The 26,130-nt window shown below is 38.3% G+C and overlaps 1 protein-coding gene across 1 annotated transcript in view; it reads left to right on the forward strand.

The window, feature by feature from the left end:
* The first annotated feature begins 17,259 nt into the window (after positions 1–17,259).
* Tmem26 (transmembrane protein 26) overlaps positions 17,260–26,130 on the forward strand; it is a 45,149-nt gene continuing 36,278 nt past the window's right edge. Inside the window, exon 1 of the mRNA XM_027931152.2 lies at positions 17,260–17,586. Within this exon, the coding sequence (XP_027786953.1) occupies positions 17,396–17,586 (191 nt within the window). The 5' untranslated portion in view covers positions 17,260–17,395. The remainder of the gene's footprint in view (positions 17,587–26,130) is intronic.

Genomic DNA, 26,130 nt, shown 5'->3' on the forward strand with positions numbered 1-26,130 from the left:
TTGTTGTTTGTTTTGATTTTTAAATCCTCATTTAAGGTCTCTGTCTAGTCTGGAAATTTAAGAGAAAAGATAAAAACAAGCAAATAATTATGGGACTTATACTTTTTAAATAGATTTTTTTCTTCTATGCTAGTGAGTAATACTCCAGGTTATACTTCAGCTATTGTGTTAGTCAGCTGAGGCTGCCATGACAAGATAGCATGGGTATGGAGGTGAACGTCCCAAAGTCAAGATTCCAGCAGGGTTGATTTCTAGTGATGTCTCTTCCTGGATTGCAAAGTACCTCCATAATGTCTTCTCTTTATGTCCTTGCATAGTCTTTCCTCTGATCATAAAGAGAAAGAGGGAGGAATAGAGGGAGGGAGGGAGGGAGGGAGGAAGAGAGGGGTTAGGGAGGAGGGGGCCTATTGTCTTTTCTTATAAGGATTCCAGTCTTATGGGATTAGAGCTTCACCATTATGACTTCCTTTAATCTTAATTACCTCTGCAAAAGTCCTGTCTCCAAATACAATTACATTTCAGGGTAGGGCTTCGACATATGAATTTGTGAGGAGGGCACAATTTAGTTCAGAACATTTTGCCTTCATAGCACTTAAGTGATGAGATATCAAGGAGAAGAGCAAACATCCCTCAGGGAATTTGCATCTTCCTCTGGGGAAAGAGTTGGCATGTTTTTGGTTGTACCAAGGATAGTTGAAGCATGTGGTGGAAGTAAGACTTGGAAATTGTCCTTAATTTGAACATTATGTATGATTTAAGGAGATATGTAAGGAGTCAAGTTGACAGAGTGGAATTTTGATGGTTAACTTTACGTTATAACTCGACTGAGTCATGGAGTATCAAATATCATTTTGAATGTTTCTGTGAAAATGTTTGGATGAGATTAATGTTTTGATTGGTAGATTGGATAAAGGAACTTGTCCTCCATAATGTAGGGAGGCCTTACCCAATAAGTTGAAGAACCAAACAAAATGTAAAAGGCTGGATTTCTCCCAAATAAAAGAGATTTATCCTAATAGTCTTTAGACTGAAACACAGACTTTTTTTTTTTTTTTTTGCCTGGTGGCCTTTGAACTGAGACACATAGCTCTTCCTGGTTCCATGGCAGCCTACCAGCCTTCAAAGTTAAACTGGATTTAGGCTCTGGAGATTTTGCAGAATCCTGTTGATTTTGTTTCTTTAGAGAATTCTGACTAATATAGACACTCATTTCAAAGGCCAGCTATCTCTCACTTGCCATTTAATCATGTGTATTGTAAATGTTTCCTATTTAGTCATGTTTATATTCTGCTGTTGCAAAATTTAGGAATCAGAAAATGTCAGCCATAGTTCCTACAGTTTTCTGACTCCTAATGTGAGTCAGAAGCTTAGTGATTACAAAATATCTAAGTGTCTATAAATATTTCCTAAATCCTCTAACCTAGTAGCTGAATGACCTCCTGGGAATCATTTACCTGCTCTGACATCCAGTTCCTCATATGTAAAAATGTACCCCATTTTTAATCTCACAGAATCACTTTAGTAACTCATGGGATGGCATATAGAAAAATTTTTTAAAGATACAAAATGCCATCCTGTGAGTGAGTTTAGTACTATTACTACATAACAGACACATGTATTTATTATTGTGCATTTATCTTGGATTAAAAATTCCAAAACCTGGGCTGGGGATGTAGTTCAATGGTAGTGTTTGCCTAGCATGCATAAGCCAGTGGTTCAAACCACAGTACTCCCCCCGCCACGAAATCCTAAACCTTAGGAAACATATTGTTTTTTTTTTTTTCCTGTATTGAGGACTGAACTAAATATCTTATGTGTTTTAAGCAAGGGCTCTACCACTGACCTACACCCCCAGCCCTTTTTATTGTTTATTTTAAGACAGGGTCTCACAAAGTTGCTGAAACTGACCTTGAATTTATGATCCTTTGGCCTTAGTCTCCTGAGTAACTGGAATTGCAGATGTGCACCACCACACTGGAAATAGACCTTTTAATGACACACTCCTTTGGTTGAATCATGAAGAGCAATTAATAGTACTCGTGCAGCTACTGTCCCTTCCCACTACCCTGGAAAACATCTGAAATCCACCAAGACACTTTCCCACTGAGATGTGAAGGGCTTTGGAATTCTTCTAATACCTGGTATTATTGGCAGTTACCGTAAGTAGGCATATGTATTGATACCTTGTTGGCATCTCTAACTTATTTAATAATTGATCAATTCAGTGGTCAGCCTGCTGTCAAAGTGATGTCTAGCTTACTAATAATTTATATAATAAAATATAGATTGTTGATAGGGTGGAGAAAATCTTCCTTTTCACTGGTACTGGGGATAGAACCCAAGCCTTGTGCATGCTGGGCAACTGCTCTACCACTGGGCTACATCACCACGTCCACTCCCCCATCTTTATTAAATTTTGAGACAGGGTCTTGCTAAATTGCTCAGGCTGGCCTCGAATTTATGATCTGTAGTCCTCCCACCCAAGCCTCCTGAGTAGCTGGGATTACAATTCTGCACCCTTGTGCCTAACTAATTGTTACAGTTGGTAGTGGGAACCATAACTTCTTCCTCATCAGTTTTGCTAAGACATTTTCATCATGACCCTCAATATTTTAAATCTTTGTGGTCAAAAACACAGATAATTCTTCTCTGCTTTGCAAATTTTCATGAACTCTAACTCGTGGGAGTTGCTTTTGCAGAAAAGAGTGGTTTGAAAGGAAAAGAGAAATCAGACAGATTATGTGCTAGGAGAAGAAATAGGCTAAACTATCTACCTTCCTCCCACCACCACGATCACAAGGAGTCCTTCTGAGAATATTTTCTCAATCCTTGCTCAAATTACATGAAAGAAGCCAGAGTTCTCTGATTAAAGTAAGCAGAAGGTTTTATGTTTCCTTTTGTCACTGAGTCATAAAAAAGAAACAAACAAAACACATTCGGCTAAATCAAAATCTAACCAATCGCATAGCTTTATTAAACATAGCATCGGCAGAAAGAAAATATGTAGTCCTTGCCCAGGAAGGATGGATGCCAAGAACAGAGTAATTTTCTGGCTTTGTCTTTGATATCTATAAATTTTATTCTTTGTGCAACTCACCATGTTACTGAATAGCTGTTGATATTAAACATGAGGGGAAACTTACAAATGGACAGTGAAATGCATTAGGGATTACCAGATGTTAACTAGCCACACTCCAGGAGGACCCTACTCACATCTGTTTTTAACCTCAGAATGCATAAAACACTTTCTTTTCTCTCCTATTATTCTATCTCCTTATTTTTTGTGGCCAAGTGTATATTGGATACAAAACTTGTTCAGACCAAAACTTGGCACATGAACTCTTGATTTGGCTGCAGTTGGGTTACCACCAATTTGCAAAATAAAGTATGAATAATAATCTAAGCTGTAAAAGTGCAAAGTAAAATAAATCTTTACCATCTTATCAGGGAATATAAATCAAGCTGGCATGTAAGTCAACCTTAATTTTTATGTAAAATTTCCAGATGTAGTTATGATTCTATTTTATAAATATAACCAGCATGTTATACATATTGAGAACTAAAGATGCCATGGATCTCATAAATGGCCCCTGCTTCATAAACTCGATCCAAGCCCAGGGCCATGGAATTCAATTGAGTTCGCTTAACAACTTTGCCTCTATCCAGGTTCTCTTTATCTCTTCACTCTTGAACCTTATTCAACTCAACTTCATTGATCTCTACTTATTTTTTGGGTATACATTTGCCTCCTTCCAACCTAAGGCAATAGATTAGCTCTTTGAAAACAATTAAATTCAAAGGGGAATTATTTTTAGGATTAGTGATTTGGGATGTTGACCTCCGCTATTTTTTATTTTTTATTCTCAAAGTAGGCTTGAATATTAGATGTGCTGATTTTTCAAACCTTAGCCACAACAGATACTTACTAATGCCCTGCCCACTTGCCATGAGGATGACATTAGCTTTCCATCCACTGTGTGAGAGCCTTGCACAAACTAGCACGACCATCTAGGACCCTCAGCAATGAAGTTGAGAAAAAGCCAGTAACTTTGAGTTATTATGTACCTACCACTCACCATGGTACAGGAACATCACCTTCTCTAATGCCACAGCAACCTTTTAGAGTGATGCTCAACAAAAAGAGAAAGAGGAAGCTTAGAGGTATTAATGTACCTGCCTGTCCTTACATACTCCTGTCAGCCTAATGCCAAAGCCCAGAGCTCACCTTGTTTTGCTACCTTCCAGCCATAGCAGAGGCGATCTAGTCCAGTTGTTCCTCTCATTTTGCAATCCACGGTTACTAAACCAAAGGCATGCCCACCCCATGTCCTCTCTTTGGAGTGTTTTCATCTCTTTCTGCTTTGCAATCCTGCATCCCCAATGACTTCAATATCCCAGGATGTGTTCTCTTGCACTCAATTGAGCTTCTGCCCTTTTCTAAGTGTTTCTCTCTTTCAGAGTTCATGCCACCTAATTTTAATATCCGATGCTTCTCTTAGCACTCCAGGTATCTCCTTTTACTCACTCAAAAGCTTTGCATAGGAGTTAGTATCCTTTTTTTTACCAAACTTATTTTCAAGAGATTACTTTTTCTTAACCTTATAGAGACACTGGATTTCGTGCCGTCTCTATTTTCTTTGAATATGTGAACTTCCTCCAATTCCCTTTTTTGCCCCACCTGTCTTGGACTTTACATCTCATATTGGAACAATTGACAGTAGCATCCTTGGTTCCTTTAGATTCTCACACTTTGCTGACTCTGACCAATAAAATGGAATCCCAGATAAATGTTAGGATCAGATCCACTTTCTCTACCCATGGCCAGCTGAGGCCTGCTGGAGGAAATGGCACATTCTTATACACTGGTGTCAATCCAGCTCAGAATTGTTCATTAACCCTTTATCTACCTTTGCTTGGATTCCACTCTATTTCCCTCAGAGAGAAGCACAAGTCTTTAGCCCTCTCCTCAGGGTCTCCATCCGAACCCACCCTTTACTCTCAGCACATGGCCTCCAGTCTTACTTTGCTGTGATGGCTGAAGTCATCAGGTCTGATCCATGCCAATTTCCTGTCTCCCTTCAGTCCTCATCTTATCTAAGCTCACACCCTTCCTCTCTCCCTGCAATCGCAGAGGACACAATTTCCTTCTCCTTTCCTCTTCCTCTCCACGTGGCTAACTCCCCACTCATCTTTTGAGGCATCTCATGCTGTCAATATTCCAAGAAGGGTTTCTTAAGGACAGTCCCTTAGTTGGGTTGGGTGACTCTCCTTGGACGTTCCCAGCACAAGATCTCTATTGCTGTGTTTATAACATTCTACCGTGAAGATGATTAGGTGTTTGCATCCTACACCAGGCTGCAAGGTCCTCAGTTGAGGGACCAGAGTCCACTTGTGTAGGTATACTCTGCTGTGACTTCCCAATATTTCACAGATCCTATTTCCCTCCAGCATTTGTTTTTTGCCTATAAATCACCAATGTCTAATGCAGATCTATCACATACAAGAGTGTTTCCTTAATACTCTAGATTGAAAACAAAAATCAAACGAGACTAGCTGTATGGGTGTAGCTCAATGGTAGAGCGATTGCCCTGCATGTGTGCAGCCCTGAGTTCAGTCCCCAGCCCTATAAGACAAGAACACCACCAAAACAGAAAATACAAAGAAGACAGATTACAAATCCACGAAAGAAAATTTCTCATACTTTTACATCTTATTTTTTACTAAATATATATGTGTGTATTCATATATACATGTCCACACATACCTACTCATATATTTTCTTGTACCGTGCAATAAAAAATATCTTTTGCTCCTCATTTTTAAAGCTACAAAACCCAAATAGGCCATGCACACAAACCACTTATCTTTCCTGGGCCTCAGTTTGTAAAGTCAGAAGATTAGACTAAGCAAATTCTGTACCCTGCAGTCCCAAGACAATGATTTTTTTAAATGACATTAAGAATAAAACATACTACTTGCATGCAAGGAGCAGAAATACAATTGATTCTATTATTCTCAAACTGTTCTTAGCATATCACATGATACTTCCTTTACCTGCCATTTCTAAAGTCAAGTTTTAAATCTGTAAGCTGCTGTCACATAAAATGAAATAACCAAATAAAATCTTTTATGGTTGCCCCTTCATGTCCATGGGTTCCTCATCTTTGGATTCAATTAACTATGGATCAAATATATTTGGAAAAACAAATTCCAGTAAGTTCCACAAAGCAAAACTTGAATTCACCAATTACCAAGCTCTGCACTGTATCCATATACATGAAGTGGTGTGTAGGTATACTCTGCTGTGACTTCCTGACATTTCACAGATCCTGTTTCCCTCCAGCATTTGTTTTTGGGGCCTTTCTTGCCGCACATCTCACTCCATACTATGTAATTAGACTTAGGATATTTGCATCTGCACTAAACATGCTCAGACTTTTTTTTTTCTTGTCATCCCCTTAACAATACAGTATAGCAATCTGCATATCATTTACATTGTATTAGGTTCTATAAATAAATCTAGAGATGACTTAAAAGTGTTTGTGGGGAGATGTGATTAAGTTATATACAAATACTATAGTATTTTTTTGAAGGAACTTGAGCATCCATGAATATTACTATCCTGGTTATGGAACCAATCTCTATGGATACCAAGGGACTGTGCTTTTTATAAATCATTTTACTTTCCAATAATATAATTTTAAATTTTGTAATAGTTTAAGATTTACACAAAATTTGTAACATAATACAGAATTCCTATATACCCTTTACTCATTTTCCCTTTTATTAACATCTTACAGTATCATGCTATGTTTGTCACAGATGTGAAACAAACATTAGATTATTATTGTTAACGTACCAACCAAACTCCAGGCCATATTTAGATTCACCGTGTTTCCACTAATGTCCTTTTGTGTTCCAGGATTCCATCCTAGTCATCATATTACTTTCACTCACCATGTCTCCTTGATTTCCTCTGGTCCTTGAGACGTTCTCTGTCTTTGCTTATTTTTTGTAACCTTGACAGTTTTGAGAAGTACTGGTAGGTTATCCTGCAAAATGTTCCTCAATTTGGGTTTGATGTTTTCCTCTTGGTTAGACTGTAACAGATCAGATCTGGAATGTTTCCCAAAGGCTCATGTGTTGAAGGCTTGTCTCTAAAGCAGGCATTTTCCTTTGGGAAAGTGATTTAATCATGAAAGCTTTGACCTCATCAATGGATTGATTCCTAATTTGGTGGCATTACTGGGAAGTGGTGTAAACTGTAAGAGGTGGGGCATAACTGAAGGAAGCTTGTCACTGGGAGTCTGTCCTGGAAAAGTATATCTTATCTCTACTCTTTTCTCCTTTATCTCCCCACCCCCCAGGCTCTGTCTTTCCCTTTCTGCTTCCTGGTTGCCATAAGATCAGTAACTTTATCCCACCATATCCTTTCATCAAGACATTCTTTCTTACTATAGTCGCAAAAATGATGGAGTCAGCTGACTTGAGGATTGAAGACTGAAATTAATTTTTCCTCCTATAAGTTTATTTTCTCCAGTATTTTGTCACAGCAATGAAAAACTAAACAATACACTGAGGTTATATGTTTGGTGGAGGATGTTTGCCTAGTTAGAATGCCATTCACATCACATTATGTCACAGGTACATGCTATCGATATGATTTATCACTGGTGATATTAATCTTGACTTCAATGTACAAAGCATTTAATATTTATTACTTCATGTGACTCTTTTAATGATCATGAAATGAATAAGGCTGGTATCCTCCACTCTGTTTTTACTATAGAAGACTTTGAATCTGGGGTTGTAGCTAAGGTGCTGTGACTGTTACCTGCTGAGCTCTTCAGAGAACTTCCTGATCACCTCCTCTAAATTAGACATAAAAGAAACATTTATAAGAAGAAGCAGCTTACAGTGCTTTCTAGTGTAAATTCACTTGAATGCTCCTGTGCTTAGCAATGTATGTGAGTCAATGATTCATGTTATCTTCATACTGTAGCTATAACCCTAGGCATTTTTTTTTAACAAATTCGGATCAAAATGTCCAACCAATCAAGTAATAAACAAAAAACTACACAAAGTAAACATCATGATTTAATTTATGTTTAAAATGATCTTTTCTTTTTTCAAATTAATTATTTTAGGTTAGATAGTCATACTTATTTTCTTAAAGATTCAGGTCTTTGTACCTGACCCCCCAAATCATTTAATAGCTTATTTCCTCATGTGTAAAACAGATTTGTGAGTACAAAAAGATATATATTGTGTGTTTTACAAAGTTGCTCATTTTTCAATCAGATAGGGAGAGGGTCTGATAACTATCTCTCTGGAGACAATTACAACTAGAACAATTATTGCAGCCGTTACAAATATATTACCCAAAAAAATATATATTGTTATAATAAAGTTAGAATTTTAGTAATAATAGTAGCTAACATATTTAGCCCTCAATATAAGGCAGACTTTGTGCTAAATGATGATCACACTTCATCCTCAAAAAATCTGCAGGTTAAATCCTACTAATGTCTTCATTCTTTAGATGAGAAAATTGAGGCTCAGAGAGAGAGAGAGAAACTCACACAAGCTTATGCAAATCATATGTTTGGAGCTATATTAGTTTGCCAGGGCTGTAATAACAAAATACATAGACTGTGAGGCTTAGCCAAAAGAAACTTATTTTCCTATATTTGGGAGGCTAAAGTTTCAAGATGAAGTTATTATAGGTTTAGTTCCTTATGAGCCTCTCTCCTTGGCTTGCAGATACCTACCTTCCCACTGTGTCTCCACTCGTCTTTCCTTTAAGCCTGGACATCCCTGGCATCTCTTTGGATGTTCAAACTTCCTCGTCCTATGAGGATGCCTCTCAGATAGGATGAGACCTACCCTAAGGAGCTACTATGGTTGGAATGTGTTCCTTCCAAAATTCAGATCTTGACAACGTGATAGTATTAAGGCGTGGGACCATTAAGGGGTGGTTAGGCTACAAGACTCTACTGGATGGGGCAATTCATTCATCCCTTTTGCCTTCTGCTTTCTGTCAATTAAGAACTCAGTGTCCTCCCCTCTGGAAAAGGCAGCGTTCATAAGATAACTGAATTTTTGAGTGTCTCAATCTTGGACTTCCCCAGTCTCCAGAACCTTCAGAATTATGAAAAACACATTTCTTGGTTTTTATATAAATTATACAAAGTATCCAGTCTTAGTTTGTTTCCTTTTTTTTAATTTTCGGTAGTAGAACAAGGTCTCATTTTAACTTAATCACTTTTTAAAAGACCTCATCTCCACATACAGTCTGAGATGCTGGGGTTTAGGGCTTCCATGAATGAATGGGGGGCGGGGGGCACAGTCATCCTACAATGGGAGCCCAGATTCAAACCCTGCCATATGACTCTAAAGCCAAAATTGTAATATCAGCTATAATGATAGAAGAGCCTCACACTATTCATAGTAGTAAAAAATCAGCATTTTCAGTCTTTCTTATCATCCAGAAGAGGAGGCTGGGTCTTTAGTGACCGAAGATATTCTTCATATAATGGAAGAAAACATTGAGCTCATACTAATGAAATTTACTAGCTTTATTCTTTAGCCCATCGTTTACAAGCAGCTGGCTTTGGAAGAAGGCTCAGTGATGGAAGCAGCTGAGAAATAACACATTTCTGTTTGGGATGTTGTTTACTCAACCCTCACTTATATCTTCAGTTATTTATTCAGCAAATGTTTACTGAGTGCTTGCTATGTTTCAGGCATTTTTCTAAGGACTTTTGAAATATCAACCAATGTATTCTAACAGCAGACCGGAAATACTACCATTATTCTTTTATCCATGAGAAACCAGAACTTCAACAAATTAAGTAACTTGCTCACTGTCCTATCACTTAAGAACCAACATTTGAAGAAGGTGACTTAAAGAAGGCAGACTCCTCCAGATGCCCCACCTGTCATTCAGATTTTTCTAGTTTTCAAAATGTCTAATGTTGATAGTTAACACTGACCTTTACTTTTTTTTTTGAACTGGGGATTGAACTCCAGAGTACTCTATCACTGAACCACATTCCCAGCCCTATTTTGTATTTTATTTAGAGACAGTGTCTCACTGAGCTGCTTAGCACCTCGCTTTTGCTGAGGCTGGCTTTCAACTTGCGATCCTCCTGTCTCAGCCACCCAAGTCTCTGGGATTACAGGTGTGCACCATTGCACCTGGCCCTTTACTTCTTTTATGAGAGTAATATTTTCAATTACAGTTAGCTTACTAAAGCTCTATTGGTCTTCATATTATACACAATGCAAAATAGATATAAGTACAGTTTCTATTTAATCTATGCATTCTAGAACAGTAAAGGAATTTGTGAGTTTTCTGTTTCAAATTTGTGAACTAGGAGCTAAATCTCCCTTTGAAATGGCAGGAAAAAAGTTTTAAAACCCAGAAAGGTACAATAAAAGCAGTGCTAGAAATGGTGAGTGGGTGGGATGGAAATTTTGAGGAATTTCAGGAGGACAGAATACAGATAGAATTAGGTCAGTGGAGAAGCCAGAGCAGAAGAAAACAGGCTAGATATCAGAGCTGAGTACAATTCCTTTTTTTAGAGCCTCCAGGAAGCTCAAGTCTTAACTGGCAAGTACAAAGAGCAGTAATGATCAAGTTATTTGTTAAGTAACTATATTGAAAAGAGTAGAAATGGTTGGAGATCATCTCTGCTTCCTATTAGAGGTTGGTACCAATTATATATATATATATATATATATATATATATATATATACATATATATATATATATATATATATATATATATATACACATACATACATATTTGGTATTACATATATATATATATATATATATATATATATATATATATATATATATATATATATATTTGGTTTTAGGGATTGAATCCATGGGTACTTAAGTAGTACTTAGTTGAACCACACACACCCCCAGCTGTTTTTATTTTTTATTTTAAGTCAGGGTCTCACTAAGTTGCTGAGGCTAGATTTTAACTTGCAATCCTCCTGCCTCAGTCTCCTGAGCTGCTGGGATTATAGGCATGCGCTACTGCCCAGTGATATTTTCCCTCCAACTAAAATCTGAGAGTTATTCTTTAAAGGAAGGGTTAGGGGATGAGGCTCCTTTTAAGAGTGTAGACAAAATCAGAGTATCCTGTGGATAGATATGGATCTTCACGCAGCCAGAAACTGTGGAATGGGGTAGAGGAAAGAACCACAAGCAGTTCTACCAAGGACTCAATGAGGTACACCAAGTACCTACTATCAGAAGACTGTCCTTCTCTCAACACCCCTACCTGTTTCTCCTCATTGCACTCCACAGGAAAGCAAACCTGATAAGTGGTCTCTGCCCTAATTCCAAGGACCACAGCACATTCAGTAAACCAACAGCAACTGAGAATAACTGTTTCACATATGCCCTACCACCAGCCTAGTCCCTGATTTGTAAATGTGAGTGGACAACAAAGAATTATCAAATTATCTGAAGATCACTAGATTATAAAATCCTAAAAGTGAAGGTTGGATTTGAATACACCAAGCAATTGACAAAATAAAGACAAATAGTTCAGGAAGATGGAATAATTAAAAACAATATGTTTCCTCAAGATACTTGAAAAGTTATTGGTATCTCCCAAACAAGAATAAGCTACTGTGGAAAATGAGGCAGTAATTAATAATTAAGGCTTGTTGAAAAAATAAGGTGACAAAAAATCACTGATGAAACTCAACCATAAAATAATCTGAAAACTAAGCTAGACATCCAGATGATACATTTAAGAAAAACTAATAGAATATAGATGAAAAAGACGAAAGTAAAAAGTATAAGGTATCCCAGAAAGAGAAAACAAGCAATAGAGAAGAAATAATAGAAGAAGTTACAAAAGAAGATTGATTCAACTTAACTAAAGATACAGAGTATGACACTAGGGAGGGTATATTAATAAAAAGTCCAATATGTAGGCAGGGTCAAATAAGAAGCACCCCATGATAAAGAAAAAATCCTGAAAATACTAGATATTAAAAAATACTTATTTACAAAAAGAAAATGATCACACTTTTTATTTATGTTGGATTCTAGAACATAATGGAGAAATGTTTTCAAAGTTCAGGGGCAAACACACTATATCTAAAAATATATATTGAGAACTAATTATATATTTTAATAGCTTTTTGATCTTCAAATTTTAACGTCAATTAACAAGAGATTAGAATGTTACTGATATAGAGAGCATGATTGGCAAGATTTATATAATGGAGAATGAGTAAGAAGGTGTTGTGGGAGTAGTGGATTCTCTCCAATTTCAAACAAAGAAGTCAAGAGTTCTATAAGTTGGTAAATGAATAAAGGAATATAAAATGTGTTTGTTTATTTGTTTTGGTACTGGGATTGATCCCAGGGGCACTTAATCACTGAGCCATATCTCCTCTCCTTTTTAAAATACTTTATTTAGAGACAGGATCTCACTAAGGTTCTTAGGTCCTTGGCTTTGAATTCGAAATCATTCTACCTCAGCCTCCCAAGCCACTAGAATTATAGACGTGTGCCACCACCCCCAGCTATTTTTAAAGTATAATTTTAATCACTAGAAAAAAAAATAGAAAGTGTTAGTGATGAAAAATTCCTCTGGGGAATAGACTTGCACTTGCCTATAGTGATTGATGTTTTCCATGTATGGTATTACACATACATGCACACACACACACACACACACACACACACGTAAGGGTGATGTCTGAATAGGATAATAAGGGAGCTAAGAGAAGAATGAGGATCATCAGAAGACTACAGCTTCTGAGATCAACTTGCCCCTTGGGTAGCCATAGGATAGATGTGACTGAATTGCATCTCTGTTGAAAGCCATAGGTGGGTGGACAATTGTATGCCAATGTTTAGATAGAATTGGTTAGGGACATCTTTGGCATTGTAAGTGTAGGGTATGTACATGTCAGCTCATAGCTGGATGGTGTTAGGCAAGCTGTTCAACATGCCTATGATGTCCCATTTGTCTCCTGTTCAAACTCTACACAGAATCTAGCAACACTAAACTTGTCTTTGCATGGGGATGGCCAGTGAAAACACTGAGGTCCACTGATTGCCAGTGCAGTAATTTATGATGTGACCTGGTATCTAAAATTAAAGGAAGTCAGTTGAAGTTCTTTTCTCAGGAACCTGAACTCAGCATGGAGAAATTGGCTAGAAGCCAACGTCAGAGAGCTGCTATTGCAAAGATCCACAAACTGTACTCATGTGATCCCTGGTGCTACTTGAGTTGGCTTCCAGTTCTAGATGGCCAAGGTCCTGTTATTATACTTCCTGTTCTTAATTCTAAGGAGTCTAGTTCCATTTTTAGATCACACATTGCTTTCCAAAAACTACTACTTTTACTTGAGCTAGCACGGGAAAGTATCTTTCTTGCAACTCAAATCACCCTAATTTGAAAAGAAGCCTGACAGTGATGATGCCCACTTTGCACTGGGAAAGGAAGAAAAATCTGGTGATGTTTCCTCATGAGATAGTGGTCTGAGCAAGTTCTGCTTTAGTGTAACCTCAAGAACTGGGTGCATGCTGCTGAGATGGCTTTTTCAAGAAGTGTGGATTTTTTTTAAAAATAACAATTACAATTTTTCCCTCTTTTCTAAATATTACTGGGCTATTAGGTTGAAGATCTCAAGATATTTCTCAAAGCCTCCAGTCCTTGTAAATGGGCTTAGGAGAAAATTAAAAAGAAAGAACCTTTATATTCTTTTTAATGATAGTTTTTGTTTTTCAGATCCAGAGACAACAGAAGCTATACTGTATCAAATCCTTCAAAACAGAGAATTGCAAAGATGTTTGGAAGATGTCAGATTAACCTCCTTCTTTCTTTTCTGCACTCCTCCTAAGGAGCTCTTCCTGACAGGCGTGAGAAAGAGAAAAGAACTCCTGACAGCAGGCATTGCTCTGGTACCATCAGTCTGGCTTTGGAATCCTCTTCTTGAATACAACATGTTCACGTAACATCAGGCAAGGTCAACAGTGTGATTGTTGTGGATAAAGACACAAATAAGTCTGCTTCATAGTCATGACTGAACACAATCAAAACATGAATATTGTACAAACCACAGAAGTGACCAACATTCCCTTATCTAAATTAAATTTATCAAGACCGCCAATCATAAAATTAAATCCATTTTTGAAAGCATACAATCTATAGTCCTATTATCTTAAGCCTTAACATTGCCTAAGTAAAAGCCAATACTTTCTAGCAAGTCATTTCTAAAACTTTTTACCTTTCTAAAACCTTCTTGTTGACACACTCATGGGTCCCCTTGAAATGTGCTTCCCTTTATAAAAAAAAGTAGCAAACCCATCTTGTTCAGTTCTGAATGTGCTCTTAGTAGGGTCCTGCTGAAAGGTTTTGACATGCGTTGGGAATGACACATTTGTCTGTTCTATTCCTATTTGTCCTTTTCTCAGAATAGCTCTCTGGACTAATTTTTTGTTTGTTTGTTTTGGTCCTGGCAATAATCTCCAATTTCTAACAAATAATACCTGTCACACACTTTATATGGATGAATATATCTGGTCCCCTAGTGAGCCTATGAGTAGATAGACTTAGCATCTACTTACTATCTACCAATTCGCAAATGAGGAACCTCGGTGTTATGGTTTGCAAATGAGGAAGCTGGGTGTTATGGTTTGCCTCTGGAATGTAACCCAAAGGCTCATGTATTGAAAGCTTGGTGCCTAATGCAGTGATGTTCAGATGTGAGTCTTTTGGAAAGTGCATAGATCCTGAGAGTTCTGACCTCATCAGTGAATTAATCAACTGATGAGTTTATAAATAAGTGGACTATTGGGAAGTGATAGGAAATGTGGGTGGTAAGAGCTAATTGAAGGAGGTCTTTAAGAATGTGCCCTTGGGGTCTACATCTCATCTTCACTCTCTCTCCCTTCCTAGCTGCCACTAGGTGAGCAACTTTGATCCTTCATACCCTCTCTGCCATGAAATTCAGTCTTCTCACAAGCCCAGAATCAAAGTAACCAATTAACCATGAACTGGAATCTCAGGAATCATGAGCCAAAGCAAATCTTTCATCCTTTTTTTCTTTTAAGGAACCAGGATTTGAACCCATGGGTGCTTAACTACTGACCACATCCCCAGCCCTTTTCATTTTATTTATTTATTTAGAGACAGGGTCTTGCTAAGTTGCTTAGGGCCTTGCTAAATTGCTGAGGCTGGCTTTGAATTTGTAATCCTCCTGCCTTAGCCTCCAGAGCCACTGGGATTACAGGCATGTGCCACCAGGCCTGGCTCTTTCATCTCTTAAATTGATTTTCTCAGGTAGTTTGTTACAGCAACAGAAAGCTGATTAACACACAGAGGAATAAAAGCTACAAGAGGGCAATAAAAACTACAACACTCCTAAGTGACTGAGTCAGCATTCCCAGAGGCTACTTGGTGGGCACTGGATCTTTGATCTTTTCACCCTGCTGCTGCCTCTGCTACCTTTGTCTACCATGCTCTCCACTTCCTTTTCCTTGAATATGCTCACTGCTATCAGTTTATATTGAGCAGCACTATAATAAACACCCCCCCACACACACACAAATCATTGCAGGGTTTCCTGCAAGATATTGTGAAACAATACAGACCATAGGAAAAGTAAATAAATAAATTCTTACAGATCTCAGTACCAAAAATAGCTTCTACATTTTCTCTAGGCAGTTTGATTTCTTTTTCACCTAATAGAGATAATCAAATAACTCATAGTTTTTTGACTTGAGGTATACCATAGTTTTAAATTGAATAAACCTAACTAGAAAAGATATTCTCCATGTGTTTTTATTTCAATGTTACTAATGTGGACAACAGAGCATTCCTGCTTGCTAGTAATCTAACTATCATTTTTTAAAATCTCCATTTATAACAAAGAAAGGAAATCTGAGGTACAGAGCTTTGGAGACAAGAATACCTAATGATATTTTTAACAACTTAGTCCATTGTATTATTATTATTATTATTATTATTATTTTGCAGTTACCTTCTATCTATAGACAACTGTACTGGGTTTCCATTTACAAATGATGTAAAGTTTCTTTTTACAACAAATAGATTTCAGTAAAAAAAAAAGTTTATTTAAAGAAAAATGTTAAGTAAATAGTATCACAAATAACAGCACACCAAACAAACAAATAGAAATCATGAAGGTGATTTAGGAAAGTCTGACTTAAGCTTCTACTTTGCCTTGGATGCTGGAAAGACCAGAATTTAACTTAAGGGTCCTTGATCTCAAGAGTGCAGGTCTCCCTTCCAGGAATCTCACCTCTTAATCTCATTCCTGACTTTATCTTCTTTCTTCTCCCTCATTTTCCCCTCTGCCCTCTTATCTTGCTGCACCACTCCATCCCCACCCTCAAGGGGTTAGGGATAGTGGTAGGAGTCAGGGATGGCATAATAAAAATTATCTCTGGTTTTTTAAATATTTATTTTTTAGTTGTAGTTGGACCTTCATTGAATACCTTCATTTTATTTATTTACTTTTATGTGGTGGTGGGAATCGAACCCAGGATTGAATACGTGTGAGGCGAGCACTCTACTGCTGAACCACAACCCCAGCGCCAAATTATCTGTTTTAATGAAAGCATTGGAAGAGTAAGTGACCAGGGTCACCCTTGCGCTGAAGGAGATGTAAGAAGCTCCAGGACAGTCCAGAGCTGCTGACTTTGTCTGGTCCTGGAAAGTTTCAATTCTTTAAACTGGGCAGGCGCTGCTGTGTTTCTAAAACTGCATGGACAGCAGATTCTTTGGCTTTCCAGCATGCTAGCTTCGAATCACCCTGAGAGCATGTTCCTGTGAAACGTGGGAGTAAATTAAAGAGTACTTTGGTGGAAAAGTAAAGAGGAGGTGCCAGAGGGGCGCCCCCTCTCTCCTCCCGCCTCGCCCCATCTTGCTATGCAGCACCTTGACCTTCTGTCCACCTCCCTCTTCTTTACAGCTCCTCAGAGTGGGGGAAATTCTTGTGGACCCCACGGAGGCCTGGGGGTGGGGATAGAGCAGGGTGATGGTGATGGAGACTGGCCCCAGGATTGGGAGGGGGATGAGTGGAGCTGCAAAATAACGCCCAGGAGCCTGAGCGGCGCAGCCCCGCACTCTGCAAAACCCAGCAGTCTGGAAAAGCTGGGTTTGGATTCTCCCCTCTTTGAAGAGTTCTCAGGAAGTTTGGGGGGAGGGGCGAGTCACGCTCTCCTATCCTACCGGCATTGGTCGCGGGAGGGTGAGGAGGGAAGACAGCAGCATCAGGTCTCAGTGCTGTCAAGTTCCTACCCATCAGCGGGCTCTGGGCGCTTCTAGCAGGGTCCGCAGGGTTCAGGCGAGGTGCCTCGGGCCAAGCGCAAGGGCAGGCATGGAGGGACTGGTCCTCCTCAACGACCTCGTCACCAGGCTGCTGTTTGTGCTGCACTCCCTGGTCGGGGTCTGGCGAGTGACGGAGGTGAAGGGAGATCCATGGTACTGGCTGCTGGCGCTGCTCAACCTCTTGCTCTTCCTGGAGACTGTGCTTACCGTCAAGTTCAAGCGTGGCAGAGGATACAATTGGTGAGAATGCCCCGGGAAAGGGAGGGCGCACATGGGCCCTGGGTATTGTTCCCTGAGGCACTTGCAGACAGCCCTAGAAGCTTGTCTCAGCAGTCACCGTTTCTTTACTCAAATTGGGACCCTTATCCCCTTTTGTCCTCTCTGGGAGCTTGGAACGTGCGCGAGATGCCTGTGCATCTCTTGGGCATGACATGGGTATCCGGTGGATTCCAGGGCAACACTAGGAGCCCTGAGCGCAGCCCTGGGTCGCCCAGCCTCAGGTTTAAAAACTTGCAAGATGAGAAAAAAAAAAAAAAAAAAAAAAAAAAGAAAGAAAGAAAGAAAAGAAAGAAGGGTTTGTCTGCCTAGAACAGAGTGCCACCCAGATAGGGGTACCCAGGGGAAAGGACGTTGCCATGTACCATGTTTGTGAATTTGGGGTGTGTGGGTAAGCGCTGGCACTCTGAGCGCATGCAGGTGTGGGAATGCTTTTCGCTGGGCATCCTGGATCTTTGCCAGAGCCGTGCGTGCCAGGCACCCTTCCAGGGAGAGCAGCTCTTCCCTGGGCATCTATGGTTTCAACTGCTTCTCATTTTTTCCCGGTCCCGGGTGCGTGCGTGCGTCTGTGGCTTCAGCGGCTTTCCATCTTTCCAACCCCAGGCGTCCCGGGCTCTCTGGCAAGGAACCAGCTGCAGGTGTCTGGGGTTGGTGATTTCGGAGTTTGGCTAACAGCCAGCCTATTTTGCCAGACCTGGTCTGTGTGTGATGCTGGAGAAGGGAGCAGCAGGTAGTGTTTCAGCCTTAACCTCAGTGTTCAAGAGTTACAAGCTGGGCGTGGTGCTTAATTCCCAAAGTCTTGCATGGCAGTAGGAGAATTGAGAAAAAGATTCTCTTGCCATTTACAAAGAGCATCCCCCACTGCCTCCATCCCCACCCATCCCTACACTCCGGGTACATTTTTATCCCAAACTTCCCCAAGTTAGTCCTCTTGCTGTTTTTTTTTTTTTTTAAACTAGGAAGCAGGACAAATATTTAAAACACGGACACCACCACCAACAAAACCTAACGCGATACGAACTGAGAAAATAGTATTAGCTAATTTAAGAATTCCATACTATTTGGTGTTATAGTTAGGCATCATATTCAGGAAGGAAAATAAAAGACCTTCTACCCTTTTGCATATGAAACTACAAAAGGCTGTGCATTTCATGACAGGCCATGGATGAACATGTGTTGCCTCTGAAGATGATGTGAGTCTTGCTTAAATTTTCCACTGCTGAAAATATTCTAAAATTATCAATGCTCAAATTATTCAACAACAGTCTAATATAAGGAGGATTGCAATGTTACTACTACCTCCTCCTCCTCATGAATACTTATTAAGCATGAGACATTTGAGGTACTTTCCAGTGTGCCTTTTGGAAGTCTCAAAGAAAAATGTCCTTAGCTTCCCAAATAATTCTCAGCATTAAAAAAAAAAAAAAGGGAAGAAAAGTGTACACCCAGAAGGTCATGTAACATTGAATTAGTTTTTGGTGAATAGCTTTAATACACTCATAGAAATATTGACTATAACAAAAGGATGAAGTCTGAGACTAAACAATGTTCCATGTCCTACCACCAACCTCAAGCTTCTGGGAGAAATTTTAACCTCAGAAGAGGAGGCAGCTCAGCAGGACCAGGAATAACCCCCTTCCTCTCCAAGAGGGGACCAGATCCATTCTAGTCATGTAGAAGTGCTATAGCCAAAGGAACTTTCGCTTCATGTCTGTATCACTGACTGTTGATTCAGACTGACCTGTGACTTATAACCAAGAAAGGAAAAACATTGGGGCAAAAGTGCATGGTGATCAATGTGTCAGGTTCAGTAGAGAACAAAGGATATACTAGTGTGGGCCTCAACACCAGACAGATGATGGGGTCAAGTATGGGCTTTCCAATTTATTTGCTGTGAGACCTTGAGCAAGTTGCTTGGTGTCTCTGAAACTCAGTTTCTCATCTGTGAATGCTAATTTCATAAGTTGTTGAAGAATTATATGAAATAATACATATTGATGGTCAGTGAAAATGGTCATCTCTAAATCCTAGGATTTTCCTTTGTTTTCTTCTTACTTAAAATATTCTTATATAAACTAGTCACATTTTATGACTACACATATCAAAGAGATAGCCAGTTAACTATTTTCCATAGCAAAAAAGTAGAAACAAAACACCTTGTATGTCATAAAAACAGATCCATGATGTATACTGTACATTCTAACATTAATTCAAGAAAAACCTTGTTGACTTAATAGTTCTACTAATACTTGAAAATAAGCAAAGAAATTTAATGATTTGGCTTATAACAAAATTTCAGGAACAAGTGAATCTTTGGTAATGGCCTAAATAGAAATGTGATTAATAATGTGTTGTTCCATCAAATATATTGGTAATGCTTTGCTGTTGTTAAATACACAGCTGAGTCTGCCAGTGTGGTCATTTGTTCAGTACCTAGCACCTACACAATGTTCTGTCAAAAGTTTGAAAAAAAAAAGAACTGCGAAAATATGAATAATCATGAAATAACATAGTAATAATAAAAAATCGGTTTGATTTGAGGCACATTTTATTTCTAGATTAAAGTTTTCTACTTAAAACAAGGCATAAGTTCTTGTTGTTGTTGCTTTTGAGTGTTAAGAACCATTTTCTACCAATAAATAAATAAATCAATAAAATGAAAAACCTGAGCTGATGGGATCAAATAGAGATAACATAGAAATATCTATACTACCTTTAAATAAGAAAATGTTAATACATATAGATCTAAATGTAAAGCTATTTAATATAGATAAATAGACCTTTGACCCATAAGCCTTATATTTTAAAATATAATGTGCAGACTCAAAAGATCCCACATGTAAAATCATGAACAAAAACGATTAACTTCCACCGTGTTGATGGAAAATAAACCTGAAAATGAGTTGATTGTTCATCAAGGGAATAGCTGAAAAATTATATTTTCACACTATGGAATATTTTGCTGGAATTATAAATAAGGAGCTGGATTTAACCATTGGCTTTGAGAATTGTACATGCTATATTGTTAGGAGACACAGTTTACAGTTGTGTGTCTTATATTCACTTTTGAAAAAGTGGACTTGTAAGGGAATTGCTCTGTGTAGGAAAGGGGAGGAGAAAGCAGAAGCAGCAGCAATGTCCACAGGCCCTCCTGTGTTGAAAAACCGAAGAGAATATACATACAGGACCACAATACATATAGGACAATAATATGTATACATATAGGACAAAAAATAATCCCTTTTCCTTGAACTTCAGATCTGTGAACTTTTGGAATACTCTAAATATTGTTCTTTTTACCCAAACAAATAAAATCTATAGAAATCATAGCATAAGGGGCTGGGGCTGGGGCTTAGCGGTAGCACATTTGTCTGGCATGTGTGAGGCCCTGGGTTCAATTCTCAGCACTGTGTATAAATTAATAAAATAAAGATCTATCAACAACTAAAAATGTGTTAAAAAAAAAGAAATCATGGCATAAGACATAGAGCTATAGAGGAAAATGTGAACTAAATTTCTTTCTTGAAAAAGCAAACATGTTGCATGTGTCCCAGGAATGTTTCTTTAGCTATCCTTTGGAAAGGAAAAATGGAACTGGAGTTGCTGAGTTCAGCTGTCTGGGGACAAGCAGCATTACATCAACACTATTAACTTGCCAGTTGGAGAAGTTTAATTTGCTGGAATCCTATAGGATCCGGAGGGTGAGCCAACAGCACAACCCTTGTTAAATTCAATAAATGCATGCTAGTAGAGTTTGCACTTTTTTCACCTAGTATTTATTTCACCTCCATATTCCCTTATATTTCTTTAAGCTGGAAATTAGTACTACTTAGCTTAATCTTTTTTTTCTCTTGATTTTATTATATTCAGTTGTCTAGGCAAAAATCCAATGGATCTGTGAATTACCATTTAGGTAAAGTCAAATACAAAATAATATTTCAGGTGCCTTCCAGCCAATAGTGATAAAATATTCCCTAGGGGATTGAAAAATTACCAAGATCGTGACAAGCTTGAAGCCTGTTCACTTGAAAGCAAGCAGTATGTGAGATTAAAGTAGAAATCTAAGTTGAGTCCACTAGCCAAATTACAGAATTTTAAGCACCAAACTTTCTTCACCAGAATTTTAAAAATGCAAGGGAAATATAATTTGAATCAACAGGTAATAACTCACCTATTGGGTCATTTTTGTTCTGTTTTGATTTTGTTAACTCTCCTTACCTTTTCTTTTAGTAAGTTGGATCAGGCAATCTTTGAATTTCTTAATAAGTAAACATGATACTATTCTGGACACAAAAGAAACAGAAAACAAACACATCTGAAACTTTAACATAAAAGTTGGCATTTTTACTAAGTAGTCAAAGGCGTGGGAATAAAATAATGATGAATACTTAACATTTCTTGTATTTCAGGCTTTACCAAGTGTCTCACACAAACAATCTCATTCAATCTTGGCAGTAGGTGTAATAATTTTCTGTTTCTCTGGGTTTTTTTCCCCCATTTTTAAATGACTAAACTAGGGCATATAGTTGGCAATTGGCAGGGAGGGAGTAGAGAAGGCTCCAAGTGCTCAGTCTTATCCATTGCAGGCTGACAGTTTGGAGGAGAAAGGGTGTGATGCACAGTACAGGGTGGAGCAGGGGGAACTTTGCAGCCTTTGGGCTATAGCAGGAAAAAAATCAGTGAGATCTGCATCTGGAGTGCACAGGCCAACTGGAAAGAGGACAGCCTGGACAGGAAACTTGAGCAGATGTCTCTGGAGGAAGCTTGGTGTCTTACCATTCTTCATTCAATTACAGTGTTTGAAAACTCTACTATATCTGGTAGGCATTGTTCATTTTGTAGAATATGGAAATAAATAAAAGAGGCACATCCCTGACTCTCAAAATCCCACATGTTAATCAGTGGGCTCAGAAAATAACCAAAGAAGTAATAAATAAATAAATAATAGGTAAAAAATAAGCAAGTGAACAAATGAGTACTCAGAACAATGGATGAATGTCCAAGTGGTAGGGAGTACAGAGTGAGGGTGTATGCAGGGAAAGGCTGCACTGGGTGTTCATAGATTCTGGCTGGGGAGGTGGTCTGAGAGTTGAGGCCTGAGACATCAGAGGGAGTCAGAAATGGTAAGAGTGGTCCAGGGAGAAGGGAAAAGTCAAGGTGCCTGGACAATCTTCATGTGACTTGAAACGTTTCTAACATTCCCCCACGTGACCAATAAATATTGACTTTCTTTTCTGCTCTTCCCTGTCTTTTCTCCTTCCTGTGTCCCCTGCCTCCATATGAAAGAGTCTTACTAATTATTTTTTTTCCCCAGACCTGGGATTTACTAAATTTTAAAAAATTACCATTATCTCAGTTTAAACACGGTGTGTTAGAAATTGCCTGGCTCACAAGGTGAAAAAAACGAAAGATGAATTGGAAATCAGAAGGCAGTCTACCCTACATCGATCTCAAATTCAAAGCAATTTTGTGAAAAACTGAAGAAATCTGTTTTGATTACTCAATTACTTCTGGAAAGTTCAATAGTGAAGTACAAAACGTAGACTTGACAGATACATCTTAATACAAGTTTTGAGCAGTGCAGGAGAATTTTGTATGATGTAATTCTGTATAGAATGTGATAATGCATACTTTCCTCCACCAAAAAAAATTAAAATGTTCATTTAAATGCCAGAGAGAAAGTTGGAAAATAAGCATACTCCTCCCCAGCTCCTACTCTCACTGATATTTTTGGACCCCAGAGAGGACAAGATGGAAGGATCAGGAAAGAGATCCTGTGACTGACTTCCTTAACACTAACTTGGGAACTGGAAATTATCCCAGAAGATAGGTCGTGTCTCACCCTCTTCATACTTGGTGTCCAGATTTCTCAAAGTCTCTCCTGAGCTTTTTAGGTATTCCAGTAATTCTTCCCACTGTGCATTGGTGCCGGGTTTCTGTTCACGACTAAAAGACTCAGGGGTCACTCCAATTGAACTGGGCTAACTGGGCTGCGCAAAATAACCACACAAGAGACACAAATACCTTTTTCTCTGGGGTTGCTGTGACGGTTCCTCTGACCTTAAGGGTCCTGGGAGAGAGAGAGAGAGAGAGAGAGAGAGAGAGAGAGAGAGAGAGAAAGAGAGAACATGCTAACCGCTTTTATTGAGGAAAAGCTATTCAGATGAGGCAAGGGGTCAGGTTTCAGGGGGCTGAGTATATCTTCATGATGTCCACTGTCAGCAGGTTGACTGACACCTGGGTAAGCCAACCCAAGGACACAGTAAGAAAAGGGGACACACACAAGGCACTTCCATGGAACATTCTATTCTAAACAGGGCAAGGGGTTATATTAAAAAGGAACAGGTGAGCATACCTCCACCCATGGGGCTGTAGCAAGACACACCCATGCAGGAGACACTGTCCCTGGAACCCAAGAAGGGTGGGGAAAGCTCTGCCACATTTCTGTGACTGAGCACCTCAGCACCCAGCCAGGGAGTATGACCCAGTCATGTACAAGGTTAGTCTCCCACACATTGGATTTATCAGCCCTGTCTGTAAAGTGTATCTGGGGTTTTATATTTTCTTCTGGTATATTTATAGATATATGTGTTTGAATTCTGATCCTTGAGCTTAATGCATAAAGGTGACTTAAGTTTTCATTCTTTTTGAAAGTACACATTGAATGTTACCAGCAAATGACTTATTAATTCAAGTTATGTTTGAGAAAAAAAAAAGACTCTCCTTAGATTGGTTCCATGATTTACTTTCAAGAAGTCAATATTTTTTTTCTCGTATTTTACAATGGACTTTGGACCAGTATAACAGTTATGTCTGCATTTAGAATGGAATGGTTACCAATGAATGGTTACCATGCTTTCTCCATGAGTATATCTAACCTGTTTTGTCTTTGTGTCCCAGATGTGGAACATCTTTATAAAATTTTAAATATAGCCCAATAGTAATATAGTTATAATATAATATAGTAATTCTAACATAATGATATTAAATAATATTAATATAATGTATTTAAGCTCTAGATTATTATTTTAACCCTATTTTAATGTACCCGTGTCTATTTTTTTACTTATTCATAGAACCAAAATTTTAATGGGTAAAACAAGAACTTTAGAACTGAAAATTAAAGTTACTAATATTTTTAAGCTTTTTGTTCTTTTTTAAAAAATGTTTTTAGTTGTAGATTAACACAATATTTTATTTTATTTATTTATTTTTATGTGGTGCTGAGGATTGAACCCGGTGTCTCACACTTGAAGGGCAAGTACTCCACCACTGAGCCACAACCCCAACATAGCTTTTTGTTCTTGGCCAAGAGAAAAACAAAGTACAGACTAATGTGGACAGCTCAAATAAACCACTATAAATATATCCCTAGTTTTAAATTTTATGCATTTCTTCTTCTCAATGGCAGTAACATTATTATGCACACAGTATTAGGTCAAATGTGAATTGTTTAACTTTATTCCCAGCAGGGAGAAATTCACATTTACATGAAGGTTTATTCTCCCTGTGTGCATGTCTCACGTGACTCTGGAAGTTCCTGTGAAGTGCTGGTATCAGCAAAGTGAAGCTTCAGGAAGATGAATCATTTTGTTAAAACAAACAAACAAACAAACCAATGTTTCTTTTCTTTAAGAAAAACTAAAAATTTTAGTGTATGTACCATAAAATGCACTTGTTTGAAAGTCACATTGAAAAAATATAAATGACAAAAGTTAGTTAATATAAATGCCAGGGTAGGTTTTATATGAACTTTTCTATATTATGTTGTAAGCAAAATCATGCTCTGAGTATTAGCCTACTTCCTGTAGTTGTTGAAGGAGGGGAGTTATATTTCACTTTCAGTCTCTCAAAGAGGTAGATACTGTACACACACACACACACACACACACATATATATATAAGTTTATATAATGTTATACACTTATTATCATAAATATTAGTAAATTTCGGGAATAGTGGTGCACACCTGAAATCCCAGTGGCTCAGTAGGCTGAGACAGGAGGATCAGACGTTCAAAGCCAGCCTCAACAATTTATTGAGGCCTTAAGCAACCTAGTGAGGCCCTGTTTCTAAATAAAATTTTAAAGGGCTAGGGATGTTGCTCAGTGGTTAAGCACCCTTGGGTTCAATCCAGGTACCAAAAAAAAAAAAGTACATTTTTAAGGAAACAAAACAAACAATCCTGTAACATTAGTGTTGCTGCCAGCCCTGGTTGTGCTCTGTCGTATTCCTTTGCTTTTTTTTTTTCCGTCACAAATTGAGCTTCTGACACATGCAATGTTTTAGTTCACCTGAAATAGCTTCCCAATAAATCATCTTTGCCATTCTCTGAGAGTTTGCTAACAATGGTGATGAAGATGATGGTAATCACAATTATAATAATGGAGGTGATTAACAGTTATCAATTATCAGGTCTGCTTTATATCCATTATCTCATATAATCTCATGTAATCCTACAGTGTCCCTATGAATTAGTTCTCATCATTATCACAGTTCTCAGATGAG

This window comes from Marmota flaviventris, chromosome 4, assembly GCF_047511675.1.
Source record: "Marmota flaviventris isolate mMarFla1 chromosome 4, mMarFla1.hap1, whole genome shotgun sequence".
NCBI classification, from domain to species: Eukaryota; Metazoa; Chordata; class Mammalia; order Rodentia; family Sciuridae; genus Marmota; species Marmota flaviventris.